At 45.5% G+C, this 13,774-nt stretch overlaps 3 protein-coding genes across 3 annotated transcripts; 2 read left to right on the top strand and 1 right to left on the bottom strand.

Moving 5' to 3' along the window:
- Window positions 1-729: 729 nt before the first annotated feature.
- LOC110679769 (histone H2B) lies at window positions 730-1,217 on the bottom strand. The gene has a single exon (XM_021855499.1). The coding sequence runs from the start codon at window positions 1,154-1,156 to the stop codon at window positions 782-784; it is 375 nt and encodes a 124-aa protein (XP_021711191.1). The 5' UTR covers window positions 1,157-1,217; the 3' UTR covers window positions 730-781.
- A 4,249-nt stretch (window positions 1,218-5,466) lies between these two features.
- LOC110679782 (histone H2A) lies at window positions 5,467-5,973 on the top strand. Its single transcript, XM_021855514.1, has one exon. It carries the CDS (start codon window positions 5,551-5,553, stop codon window positions 5,923-5,925), a length of 375 nt encoding a protein of 124 aa, XP_021711206.1. The 5' UTR covers window positions 5,467-5,550; the 3' UTR covers window positions 5,926-5,973.
- A 1,504-nt stretch (window positions 5,974-7,477) lies between these two features.
- Window positions 7,478-7,925, top strand: LOC110679795 (histone H4). The gene has a single exon (XM_021855525.1). The coding sequence runs from the start codon at window positions 7,573-7,575 to the stop codon at window positions 7,882-7,884; it is 312 nt and encodes a 103-aa protein (XP_021711217.1). The 5' UTR covers window positions 7,478-7,572; the 3' UTR covers window positions 7,885-7,925.
- The last annotated feature ends 5,849 nt before the right edge of the window (window positions 7,926-13,774 follow it).

Raw genomic sequence — 13,774 nt, 5'->3', positions numbered from 1 at the left:
TAACGTTATCCAACGTCAACTTGGCGGTCGTATCTCGGAAACAACCTCTTACTTTTATGATAGCCTGAACTGCTGGGATGCTCTTACGAGATCGTTTGTAATGGGACGCTAGAAAACATAATGAGCTTCTTTCCAATACGTTGAGAAGAAGAACGAACGAACCACGAAACTTGTCATCATGCCTGCCTAGCTAGCTAGTCCTATGATGTCAAAATTGTCTAAACTACTAACATGCAGCACAACCGATAGCAAAAATGAAGTTGTTAAGGTGCAACATGGCAATCAGCATAAATATTGAACTTTAAACGTTCTGCTAGTGAATGAAGTGTGGTTAAGGTACAACATTTTTTTTGCAATCAGCAGAAATGTTGAACGTACGAAGTGGATCTTCTTGTTTTAAATTCAAACGGATGGAAAAACTTAGATCTAGGGTTTTTTTGTGAACAGATTTTTCCCTATACTGCTTAACAATTAAGTTCCTATTATTTATTACGCAGCTGAATGGGGATCCAAATCTCTGCAACTGTAATCGTTATAATTAATCAATACTGAAACTGATAACATCGAATAAATAAAATGAATTGAATAAATTCAAACTGATAAGAGAGGGGGGTGTTGTCACGTATGAAGTCACCGCCGTGACACTACCTCAGTCGGTTCAATAGTGTGATAAAACAGTCTAGTGTCAGATTTTCAAAATCAACTCTTTTTCGGGATTGAAATAGTGGCCCTGAAAAGGGCCTTTTGGTTTGGTGTGATTGAACGCAGTGTCGGTCGTCATTTACTTGGAGCTGGTGTACTTGGTGACGGCCTTGGTGCCTTCCGAAACGGCGTGCTTGGCCAACTCTCCCGGGAGCAGAAGCCGGACGGCGGTTTGGATTTCGCGGGATGTGATCGTCGAACGCTTGTTGTAGTGGGCCAGGCGGGAGGCTTCGGCGGCAATACGCTCAAAGATGTCGTTGACGAAGCTGTTCATGATGCTCATGGCTTTCGACGAAACGCCAGTGTCGGGGTGAACTTGCTTCAACACCTTGTAGATGTAGATGGCGTAGCTTTCCTTCCTGCGCTGCTTCTTCTTCTTCTTATCGCCCTTGACAATGTTCTTCTGGGCCTTGCCGGATTTCTTCGCGGCCTTTCCGCTGGTTTTCGGTGCCATCGTGCTGCTAACGTTGTTTTAGATTCCAAACGAAAACTGAAACTGATGCCCGACCGACTTTTTTTTTTTGACTTTAAATATTTTTTATTCAGCTGTTTTTGGTTTTGTTACAATAATTTTTTTACAGGTTAAGTGGTTCAACTGTACAACAGTTATTCATCTTCGTTAAATTTTGTTCTTACAAGTTAGTTTCCAATAGTTCGATAACGTTTTACATTCTGTACATTTGGTACGTGTTTGTTATTTTTATTTTTCTCTAACACTAAATCCTAATCCTAACTTAAAACCTAAACCTATGGGTATAACATTCGGATGTTTTCGTATTCTGATGTTTGAGCTTTTCTCTCATGTCTCTCAGCAATTTTGGCCATTCTCGCATCAATGGGTTCAATGTTGGCCAACCGATGGACTTCGGTGGTTCGTGTCCTTGCAGGGAGGTTGCAGATCATCTTTAGGTACTTATTTTGGAGTACCTGAATTTTTCTCATGTGCGTTTTTGCGCAACCGTGCCACACCGGGGACCCATACACCAGCATAGGGGCAACGATTTGCTTGAATACTGCCAGCTTGTTGGTAGTGGACATTTTGGATCGGCGATTTATCAACGGATAGAGCTGTTTCATCATCGTGGTCCCTTTTGCCACTCGATCAGTAACGTGCTGTCGGAATAGCAGTTTGCTGTCTAGGGTAAGTCCGATGTACTGGACGTCGGCAGACCACTCGATTTCGACGCCTTGCACCCTGAGTTTGGTCGTGGGTTTCAGGCGGTCAGAGTTGCGGTGCGGGAACACGATGGCCTGCGTTTTGGAACCGTTGACGCGTATTTTCCAGTCGGTTAGGTATTGGATGTAAGTGTCCAGTCCGCTCTGGAGTTTGGATACGAGGGACCGCATGACACGCCCAACATACCTGATCGCGGAGTCATCGGCGAACAGGGACAGTGTACCTCCACCTGGCAGGGGTGGGACGTCAGACGTGTACACGTTGTACAGTAATGGCCCCAGAATGCTGCCCTGGGGGACGCCAGCGGTGACCGGGTACGGGTCCGCTCGAGTGCTGCCTATGCAGACTTGGGATGATCTACCATCGAGGTAGTCGGAGATGGTCTTCACCAGGTATACTGGATAGTTATACCGGAGCAATTTGTGGACCAGACCGTCGTGCCACACATTATCGAACGCTTTCTCCACGTCAAGGAGTGCCATGACGGTTGTCTTTGAGACGGCCTTCGCCCTGCCGATGGAGTTCGTCACCGTTTGGAGTTGGTGGACTGTCGAGTGTCCCCGCCGGAATCCAAATTGTTCGTCCGGGAGGATGTTGTTCAGCTCGGTGTGGGACACGAGTCTGGTGTTGATCACCCTCTCAAAAAGTTTGCTGATAGCGGATAGCAGGCTTATCGGGCGGTAGCTCGTTGGGCTGGTAGGGTCCTTTCCAGGCTTGGCGATGGGCACCACCTTCGATCGCTTCCAGGCGGCCGGGAAGTATCCAATCTCCAAACAGCGGTTGAACGCGTTAGCTAGGAGTGTGCGGGCTTTGGGTCCAAGGTTTTTCAGCACGATGTTGAAGACTCCGTCAAAGCCCGGGGCCTTCATATTGCGGGTGGATTTAATCACACTAGATAGCTCATCCAGTGTGACCTTCTGGTCGTCTGGCAGTTCGCATGGTGAATGGGCAAGCTGGAAAACGCTTTCGAATACCGATTCCTCCATCGGGCTAATGATATCACGACCCAGATTGTGCGAGGCCATGAAATGCTGGGAGAGAGAACTTGCTTTCTCCTCAGAAGTTAGGTGTACTATGTTATCACCTGGACTTCTGAGGGGTGGAATGGGTTTAGGTTTATTTTTAAGTACCTTAGCTAGGCGCCAGAAGGGCTTCGAGTAACTGGGTAAAGCCCTGATTTCACGCTCAAACTGCCTGTTTTTGATCTTCTCCACGCGAATGGCAATGATCCTATTTAGCTTTTTGAATAGAACTTTTCTATTTGGATTTTTTGTGCGCTGGAACTGCCGTCTGACGGCGTTCCTAAGGGAGATAATTCTTTTGGTTTCTACGTCAAGATTTGCGAACTTACGTGTCATCGGGGACGTCGGGATGTACCTCAGTTCCGCCTCGGCGATGTCATCCGTTAGGCAGCGTAGCACGGCGTCGATTTCTTCTACCGTCTCCATTGGAGGGTCGTCAGGAACACGGTCCTCGATGAATCGCTGCAGCTGGGGCCAGTTCGCTCGATGATAGTTGCGCCGCTGGGATTGTTGGCACTGATTAATTGAGTGATCCAATTCGAAAACCACTGGGAGGTGGTCCGACGACAGGTCCGTCACGGAGCGGAGGGGAGAGCAGTTGTCCGCAACGTTGGTGAGAACGATGTCCAGGGTCGATCCTACGCCGGCCGGCGAGAAGAAAGACGGCGAATCGGGATGAAGAACGACATAATGCCCGGCTTGGAGGTCATCAGCCAGCACTGTACCGTTCTTGTTGTTCCTGGAGTTGCCCCACAGAGCGTGCCGGGCATTCAGGTCACCGACGATGATATATCGTTGCTTCCGCCGGGTCAGCTTCTGGATGTCGCTCTTGAAGCGTGCTATGGAGCCGTCGGAGTCTCTGCACTGGGTGGGACAGTAGGCAGCGATGATGATGATGGGGCCGTCGGGTGACATCAGTTCGATGCCGACAGCTTCGATGCACGATAGCCGGAAGTCTGGGAGCAACCGGTATTGGAGGCCTCTTCTGGTTGCGATAGCCACGCCACCACCTTGCTGATGGTTTATCCGGTCGAGTCGGACGATGGTATGATGAGGGAGGCTGAAGTTCTTGTGCGGTTTAAGGTGTGTCTCCGAGAGGCACGCTACGTCGATTTCGTTGGAATGCAGGAAGTCAATGATTTCCGGCTGTTTTTGCGCCACAGAACGGGCGTTCCAATTAAGGAGCTTTAGGCTGAACATTGCAACGCATGAAAAACTGCATCATTTGCATGAGCATTTTCTGCATCTCTGTCACCAGCGATGTCAATTGGTTCAGCACTTGCGTCATGCCATCCGGGGGCGGCGGGGGCGGATGCCCTTGTTGGAACGACGAATTTGGCGGACCGGCTCCAGGTGCGCTAGCCCAGAAACCAGGAGGAGGTCCAGTGTTGCTTTTCCGCTGGGATTCAGGGACCGGGATGGTTCCCTTGGGTGGTGCTAACTCCGGGAAGTTGCTGAGGTCGATGGCTACTTGCTTCTTCGGGCGATGGTTTCGTTGGTTCACTTGCCGCCGGAACTGAATAAATTCAGCTCGCTTCGGGCAGGCGCGGCTTGTTGATGAGTGTCCCTGGCCGCAGTTCACGCAGATGGGCTTCGGTTCCTCGGCCGCGCAGTCGGCCGTGGCATGGTTGTCCCCGCAGTTGGAGCAGCGGCTTTGGATGTGGCAGTTTTTGGCCCCATGGCCAAAATTCAGGCAGTTGGAGCACTGCGTAACTTCCCGGTAGGTCGGTTTGTATCGTTCCCACTGAACGACGTGGTAGAACAGGGCACGGATGTCCTGTAGTTCCTTCAGCGACGTGGAGCCCTTGGGGAAGTGGACCAGGTACAGCTGGTCGCGGTACCTCTTGTTGGAGTCGTGGCGCCTGATTTTGAAAATCTTCGCCGGCTTGAGACCTGCTTCCTGTAGCTCTGCTTCCAGTTTGTCGGTCTCCATGTCATCCAGGCCCCGAAGGATCGCCTTGAAGGGCTTGTCGGCTTCCATGTCGTGGGTGAAGTATTCCATCTTGTTGATGTTCAGGAATGTCTCCACCGCACGGTAGTGCTTGATACAGGGAACGGTGATTTTGTACCCATCCGTGCACCGACGGAGGGTCACTTGCAGGCCTTGCTTGACGTAGTAGTCCAGCTTCGAGTAGAGCTCTTCCGGAAAGCCCTTGGTATAGAACGGCGGACATCGTTCCTTTTTTTCCACGCTTTCCGCGAGGACTGCGAACCGGTTGGTTTTGAGCACGCGCTTGCTCACGTTTTCTTCCACGGTGGCGTCTGCTCGACGCTTTTGCGTCCCGGAGGGGCCGGGTTTGCCCATACTGGGGAGTGACGAAGCGTGGGACAACGCGAGAGAAAAAACTAATACTTTGCCAAGAACGAATAGAGAGCACCGAAAAGACGTCCGATCTGATCGGCTAACACGTTTTGAATGCCCGACCGAACCAGTCGGTTCTCTTTTATACCCGTAGAATGGTGAGCGCTGTTCCGCCCCTTCGCTTCGTTTGCTACTTCATCCATTTCGTTCGCACCATCCTAGTATGAGTGCAGCGCAGGGCTACGCATGTATAAAAGATACCCTCATCCGGTGAAATCACCATCAGTACCGCTTACGTACGCTTCGTGAACGTTTGTTTCTCAAGTCCACTCAAACTCAACCACAAAATGTCTGGCCGCGGCAAAGGAGGCAAAGTTAAGGGAAAGGCAAAGTCCCGTTCCAACCGCGCTGGATTGCAGTTCCCAGTCGGTCGTATTCACCGTCTGCTCCGGAAGGGCAACTATGCCGAGCGTGTCGGTGCCGGCGCTCCAGTCTACTTGGCTGCCGTTATGGAATATCTGGCCGCTGAAGTGCTCGAATTGGCAGGAAACGCTGCCCGTGACAACAAGAAGACCAGAATCATTCCCCGTCATCTGCAGTTGGCCATCCGCAACGACGAAGAATTGAACAAGCTGCTGTCCGGTGTTACCATCGCCCAAGGTGGTGTTCTGCCCAACATTCAGGCTGTCTTGCTGCCGAAGAAAACCGAAAAGAAGGCATAAGTTACACTGCGTGCATCAAACCAAAAACCGTCCTTTTCAGGACGACAATATCCAGTCCACCGCTAGAGAGTTGTTGTTGAAATATTGCAGATTTATCTAATTTAGCCACAGAGAGGATCGATGAAGAGATATCGGCCATATTATGACCATTTCTGAATCAATTCCTAGATTCCGCGGGGGGAAACGTTTGGGCTTCTTAAATGTTCTGTTCGGGATACCTCGAACTTTCGATTTTTGGAGTTCAATTTGCCGAAACAGAAACATAAAACATTGAAACAGCCAGCCCTGCGTGAGCTGTTCCTGAAGAGAGAGGAGGGTAAACTGTTCATCCAGTTCCTGCCCCATTTTCTACTATCTACTGCTTGACAATAGAAGAGTTGATGAAGCAGGTAGTATTTAAAAAACTTATATTATTTATTCGAGGAAAGGCTATATCAGGAGCTCCTAATATTAAAGGAATCAATCAATTTCCAAACCCCACAATTATCAATTATAACTATCATAGGGGTGTGTTTCAAAGTAAACAAGCCAAAGATTACGTTTCAATCATACGGTCAAACTTTCAATGTTGGATGTTCGAGTTGTCTAGTTTGTAGCAACAAGGGGAGGCGAGCTGGGAAAGCTTCTGCATCCGGAAAAGAGCATAAGAAGAAGGGGAAACATACGGCCGGTACCAGAGAATGAAGTCCGCGCTGGAGATGCACATTCAAAAGTGTGTGCAAAGCGAAGCATGAAGGGACAACTCGAGTTGTCGGTTGGTTGACGTACCTCCCTCATCAGTGTTGAGAGTATGATCGTTCGGTGGTAGGAGGAAGGTCAAGGGGCTTTAGGAAGTAATCGTTCCCCCAGGGGAACAAACAGTTTTAGGTACACTGAAGGGAAAATTGCTCACACAACTCTTTTAGGGAATGCTCTAGTGGCCCTGAAAAGGGCCGTTTTGTTGAGAATGGCAACTATAATGCAGACCGAATTTAAGCGCGTTCTCCACGGATACGGCGAGCCAGCTGGATGTCCTTGGGCATAATGGTGACACGCTTGGCGTGGATGGCGCAAAGGTTGGTATCTTCGAAAAGACCGACCAGATAGGCCTCGCTCGCTTCCTGCAGGGCCATGACAGCCGAGCTCTGGAAGCGCAGATCGGTCTTGAAGTCCTGGGCGATCTCACGAACCAGACGCTGGAATGGCAGCTTGCGGATCAGCAGCTCAGTCGACTTTTGGTAGCGACGGATTTCACGCAGAGCAACGGTTCCTGGCCGATAACGGTGAGGCTTCTTGACACCTCCGGTGGCTGGGGCGCTCTTGCGAGCGGCTTTGGTAGCCAGCTGCTTGCGAGGAGCTTTTCCTCCAGTAGACTTACGAGCAGTCTGCTTGGTACGGGCCATTGTGTTAGATGATGATTAATTTGCTTTCAATCCAAACGGATCAGTTGAAACGCAGCGACAGAATGAGGGTCAAAAAACCAGGCAGTCCTCTTTTATATGCTCATATCGATGCAGGCAACCAATCGGAAGCCACGGAAGAATAGAAAAAGCAAGAGAGGAAAGAAGAACTCAACCCTCGAGTGGGTATAAAAGTGGCCGCTAGTGTTTGGCGCAGCCATCAGTTCCAGTACTACCGTCGTCGAACACAGAACCAAATTCATCCAAAATGACCGGCCGTGGCAAGGGAGGCAAAGGACTCGGAAAAGGAGGCGCCAAGCGTCATCGCAAGGTTTTGCGTGATAACATCCAGGGTATCACCAAGCCCGCAATCCGTCGTCTGGCTCGTCGTGGAGGAGTCAAGCGTATCTCCGGACTTATCTACGAGGAAACTCGTGGTGTGTTGAAGGTGTTCCTGGAAAACGTCATCCGTGATGCCGTTACCTACACTGAACACGCCAAGCGTAAAACCGTTACCGCTATGGATGTTGTCTACGCTCTGAAGCGTCAGGGACGCACCCTGTACGGTTTCGGAGGTTAAATCGCATTCCAAAGTTTCGCTCTTCAAACGGCCCTTTTCAGGGCCACCAAACACACTCATCAAGGAGTTGATACGACAAATGTTCACACACTAAAAGCAAGGGTAATCTAATGGGACAAGCACTACACGCTTTTGCAGTCCGGCGGTGGCGTGGCTTGGGGAGAAAATTCTCGTCTCCGATTGGAAGACACCATAAAATGCCAATATATATATATACATACATAGTCTAGTCTAGTCAGCACTGTCATTTCCCGGGGTGGCACTACTGTTGTTACTTACTTGTTGTACTTCGGTCGGTTCGAAAACAACAACCGCTATGATGCCACGCCGGTGAAATCCAGTGCGTGCATCTTTCCATACCAATCTCACGTGCATGCATCTCAACTCCGGACTTCAGTGTCAGGTACGGAACGCTCGTCGTACCACTCCCTATTACCTATTACCACTCATCAAATTCCATTAGGATTGCGTTAGGAACTTCTTAGTTTGCCTCGCTCGGTTCCACAATGCGATGGACGAACAAATATTTCATCATGTTCCACACTGTACCTTATGAGAAATGTCCCGCTCACTGGATGCGGTTGCAATCAATATTTACAAGCACTGGAATTGTGTTCGCGCACCCGAAACGAAACGAAGGGAAAACGAATCACCGAACCGGGTGAGAGACGGGAATTTGAATCCACCGACGGGAAAAACCGGGAATTTGAGAAGGTCACCGGGAAAATCGTTTTGAACGAACATTTCCAAGCTTCGAATCTACAAACCACAACAAGCATTTATGACTTTGAACAAATCAGTTTCATTGAAATGTATTGAAAGTGGATGATGAAATGTCTACCGTAAAATGGGGTGTTTTCAAGCAACTTCTAGTATGTCAATAATTAAACAAAGGACAGCCCTACTACAGTAAGGACCCGATTTTGTCAGCCCCTCGATGAATTTTAGGCTGACCAAATCGGGTCATTTTATTTTGTTCCCGTTTTTCAAATTTCGACATGGTTACATGGACTTTTAAAGAGGGTACGTGGTAAAACATGACGATACCAATTTTTTGACAAATCTGAAATTGGCTGACAAAATCGGGTCAGTACTGGATTCTCTCGTCGCGTGCCAAACACAATTATGAGGATCCTATGGCAGATTTCTGAGATAATCATGAAAATGTGTGATTTTTGACGTAACTGCAAAACAGGGTTGTAAAGGAATTTGACTTTCGCAAATGAAACCATATTTTGCCAACAACAAAACATAATCTTTTTGATCAATAACTTTGATGCTTTCATTCATTTTCATAAGTTATGCTCAACCTCAATCAGATAATACATCAATATTATCGAACTTGGAACTCCTGCAAACGCAAACCGTTTTCTTTTAACTGCTAAATCTTTCATAGTTATTAATCTGGAAACTGTCAATACTTCGTAAAATTGTCTTGAATTGTTTTTGAGACTTAAATGCAACAGGATCATAACCTATATACCGTTAAGTCACCAGTCACCGTGCGGCCTCCATTCACCGTGCACATATACAAATTCCTACAGAATATTCATACAATTTTCACAAATCATTCTTTGGTCAGCAAAATAAGATAAAACTGATGAAACGAACTAGTTTTTGCCACAAATAATTTTGAAAAACCTAGTTTATGTAGACAAAATCATGTGAATTCTGTTTGATAACGAGATATTGCAACAATCTTAGTAGAAACGCCAAAAAATCACATTTTTTATTTTAACGATAGAGTATGAAATTTTTCAAAATTTCAACAAGTTTTCACTGTGGATATTATTAGTAAGATGTATTTCATCGTATGAGCAATGAGATTTAATGCAAATTAGAATTTTTATTGTGTTTCAGTCGAAACCCAAATGCACGGTGAATGGATCCTTTTCAATATATATGGATCCTATTACCGTGTATAGTGTAAAAGGCATGAAATTATGCGATAATATTAGATTTATTGTTATGTCGTCATTAAACTACTTCATATTTAGAATTTAAGTGAATATGGAATGGTTTGGACAATACAGTCAAACCTCCTATAACGATTTTAATAAAAAATAATAATTTAGCCAATTTTTAAACTTTGTATAGTTTTTATTGTAAATGAAGATTTGAATACTCTTAAAAATGAATGCGCACACTACTAGCAACATAGTTGCTCCATTAACAACGTTTCTTCAAGATACAAAATCAAATCATGACGAAAACTATACGCACGGTAAATGGTGACACATAGAACGGTACGAGGCGACCTTAACATGACATTTTCAAACATAATTTTTGACTAATTTTTTGTTATGCATCACTAGTTTTAGATTTTTCCCTGAATTATTATATAATTGCCCGCTACGTAGTGGTATTCTAGTACGCTTCAAATTATTTGGAATAGTTTTATATTTTTTTGAAGTGCAAATTTTTCTTAAATGCACGGTGAATGGTAGCTTGACGGTACAGTTAACTCTCCCTAACTCGATATTGAAATTGTCTTGAATTGGTTTTGATACTTGAATGCAACAGGATCATAACCTATATATTTGCATTTGCTTCTTTGAATGATTGTTCTCCTTCGTCTTCGAAAATAGCCCCTATTTGTTTTGCTGGTCTGCTCGATAGGTAGACAGTTTGACAGTTCGATAGGTAGATTTGGTTTCACTCTTCGCGCAACTCGGGTGCCTCTGAGAAAAAAAAAAAAAAAAAAAAAAAAAAAAAAAAAAAAAAAAAAAAAAAAAAAAAAAAAAACCATATTTTCAGGGCTAGACATTTTAGTAATATTCAGTAACAAACAAAATAGTCCCCTTAACCTTTACAATGCAGTGTTACTTCACGGAACAAGCCTAAAGTATAATGGAACATATATCGGCATAAATCGAACGAGTTTTGTAACTTGGAAAAAGTAGTAGAAAAGATAATCCCCTAACACCCCGCTAACTTTCAAAAAGAAACTTTTTCCATAAGAAATATTAAAAGGCGAAATCTAGATAACATTTTCAAAAGCTTTTGTCTGCGTTGTGATCTCAATTAAATATACTTATGTTCTGGGTTACTCACATAGTTTTGTTAATATTGTTTCATTGTTTTGTAGTTAAATCTTTTTTGCCAATAAAATTCTTTCAAAAATGGTTTGAATCGTTTTCAATATCTAGACTCCACAATACCTAATATTAATAGATATCCCCGATCACATAATGCAGCTCACAATCCTCCGAACAAAGCAAGCATTTCAGATGACTGATATATCGACTTCCGACGTTTTTGTGACTTTTCAAACTTGATGGAGAAGTTCAATCCCTTAAAACCCCACGAGTCCTTAACACCCCATTTTACGGTACTAACTTCTTAAAAAGGTTTCACTTTTCTCAATAATTAGCAATGTAGTACCAAACAATGTTTGTTTGATTTTTTGAGCTTGGCTCTAACTTTTTGACTCAAGAGTTTGAAAGAAAAGTTTACTAGCCTAAAATAATCTTGCCGAAAGTTTTTGCACTCAAACATATTGGATACAAAAAAAAATCCTAAGTTGTTGAATATTCATACCACAATAAATCCAGATTTCCTTGGGAACAGCATTTTAAGAGTTTCTAATCTCTCATTAGTTAACTAATCGATTACAAATTGAATAGGTAAGGTAGATGCTGCTACATGTGTGGGTTTGTTTTATTTTTTTAATTCACCCTAGATTTAATTACTTTAGAGAAACATCAATTTAATGAAACACTGATTTATTTTGGCATCTGGAGTTTGGCATCGGCCAAATTATCTGAAACTCGGCAGTAAGACGCACTTGAAGAGCATAATGTTGATAAATAGCAGTCAAGGCCTTCCTTAGTGTAGTGGTAAAGTCGGTGGCTACAAAGCAAACCCATGCTGAAGGTGTCTGGGTTCAACTTCCCAACAAGCCATGTGAGCAAAATGGTCACATAAAAAAATAAAGTGAGAAGCCGGCCAAGAAAAATGAGAAGAAGAAGAGGCATTCGCAAAATCCCATGTGCGAAATAAATCAAAAGAATGAGCACAAAAAATTTTGATAATGAAGACGCGTTCACTCCAACGGAAATGCTCGACGTGTAGTAACAGCGGCGGAAGTAATTTACCGGTTTCAATTTGAGTGTCAGGAGCTCAGGGCCAAATTTTCGAGCCGCAAATTTTTCTCGGTGCACGCAAGCAAATGGCGGCGGTGCTCACTCTCTTTCTCCCGTACCCAAACTGCGATGGGGATGTGAGGCGTTCGATTCGCCAATCACGCTTAAAATCAGTTACACTGTATTGATTTGCTCTCATCTTTGGAATAGTGGAACAGCATTGGATTACGAAAATCAAACATACTGAGCAAGGTCGACCCATTGGCCCCGAAAGATTGAGATTTTCAGAAGCCAATCCCTGGGCTTAGTATTTTACTGCCAATTAACTTAATTTGCAACATCCACAAGAGTAATTTGATTATTCCGCAAGGAAAATAGTGGCAGTTCGCTCATACTGGATCAGCTGTCAAGATTACTTTGGTTATTAGCAGCAAACTGTACTTGACCGCTCTACTTGGGATGTCGATACTCAGCCTGCCCAGTAGGTCCGGTACGTACGGACCTGTGAACTAGACTATCGAAATGCATACATTTTGCATTTTGACACACGAACGCTTTATGTTTCGTTTTAGCATCAACTCACATCCAGGCGTCGGTAGGCGCGTGGTGTACGCACAGACCTAACGATCGCAAGGTCCTTGGTTCGATTCCAGGTTGCTGCGAGAAACATTTTTTGTTGCCAATGTTTGGTTTCATAAGGCAAAGCTATGAATTTCAACCCGATTTATTGTGGCGAATTTTCATAAGTGCATCCAATGTATTTCGATAGTCCATTTGCCTGAGTGTATTAAAAACGCACGGGCCTATCGATCGCAAGGTCCTTGGTTCGATTCCAGGTTGCCGCGAAAACATGTTTTGGTTTCACAAGGCAACGCTACGAATCTCAACCCGATTTAAATAAGGCTCCCCCAAAACTACGCGACTTTTTACGGCGACAGCGACACGATTTCGTTGTTGTGTCGCTGCAAGCACTCTTCTATGGAACCATCTTGACTGACACGACGCGAATCGCTGCGAAATCGCGACGTTTTTTTTGTCGCTGTCGCCGTAAAAAGTCGCTTAGATCTGGGGGAGCCTTTAAGTCGATAGACTTCTTCAAATCCTTGAATCATTCGAGTGTATCAAAAGCTGTTCCTCTAGTGGAGGTTTGCTTTGGGTACGGATGCACCGCTACAGTGAGTGCCAGCCAGTGCTCGCCTACCTGTCCGGGCTTTACAGTTGCTGGCAGAGAAAGGGGTGCATGATTGGCCAATTTTATTGATTTGCGAAAGGGTTCGGGAAGAATTCGCCATTCAGTGGCAAAGTGCACGTAACTTTTCGGGGGGATTTATTTCCCTCTGGAAATAAATGGAAATGGAATATCATTGACTGTGCAACTCTTTGTTCTAAACTTGGATGGTAGTCCTGAAAAGGACTGATTGGATGTTAGATACTGTTTTACAACAGTACGGTTGCTGTCCCAAATTTACTTCTTGGCAGCGGTCTTCTTCGCGGCAGCTTTCTTGGCTGGGGCAGCCTTCTTCGGTTTGGGGTCTTGGGCTTCTTGGCGGCGGTCTTGGAAGGTTTGGTGGCCTTCTGCTTCGGAGCAGCAGCCTTCTTCACACCACCGGCCTTTTTGGCAGCCTTGGCACCAGCAGCTTTGGCTTTCTGGCTGCAGCCGGCTTCTTGGCTTTCTTCTCGCCGGCTGGCTTCTTGGCCTTCTTCTCCCCAGCTGGTTTCTTGGTGGCCTTCTTCTTCTCTCCGGTAGCCTTCTTGGCCTTCTTCTCGCCGGCCTTCTTCGGTTTCTTCTCACTGGCGGCCTTCTT

Source organism: Aedes aegypti, chromosome 3 (assembly GCF_002204515.2).
Source record: "Aedes aegypti strain LVP_AGWG chromosome 3, AaegL5.0 Primary Assembly, whole genome shotgun sequence".
NCBI lineage: Eukaryota > Metazoa > Arthropoda > Insecta > Diptera > Culicidae > Aedes > Aedes aegypti.
The sequence above is the reverse complement of the archived record's forward strand: the minus strand, read 5'-3'. Positions and strand labels throughout refer to the sequence as shown.

What these genes read in the sequence shown, in the direction of transcription:
- LOC110679769 (XM_021855499.1), bottom strand. Translation starts at nt 1,156, where the DNA reads ATGGCACCGAAAACCAGCGGAAAGGCCGCGAAGAAATCCGGCAAGGCC.
- LOC110679782 (XM_021855514.1), top strand. Translation starts at nt 5,551, where the DNA reads ATGTCTGGCCGCGGCAAAGGAGGCAAAGTTAAGGGAAAGGCAAAGTCC.
- LOC110679795 (XM_021855525.1), top strand. Translation starts at nt 7,573, where the DNA reads ATGACCGGCCGTGGCAAGGGAGGCAAAGGACTCGGAAAAGGAGGCGCC.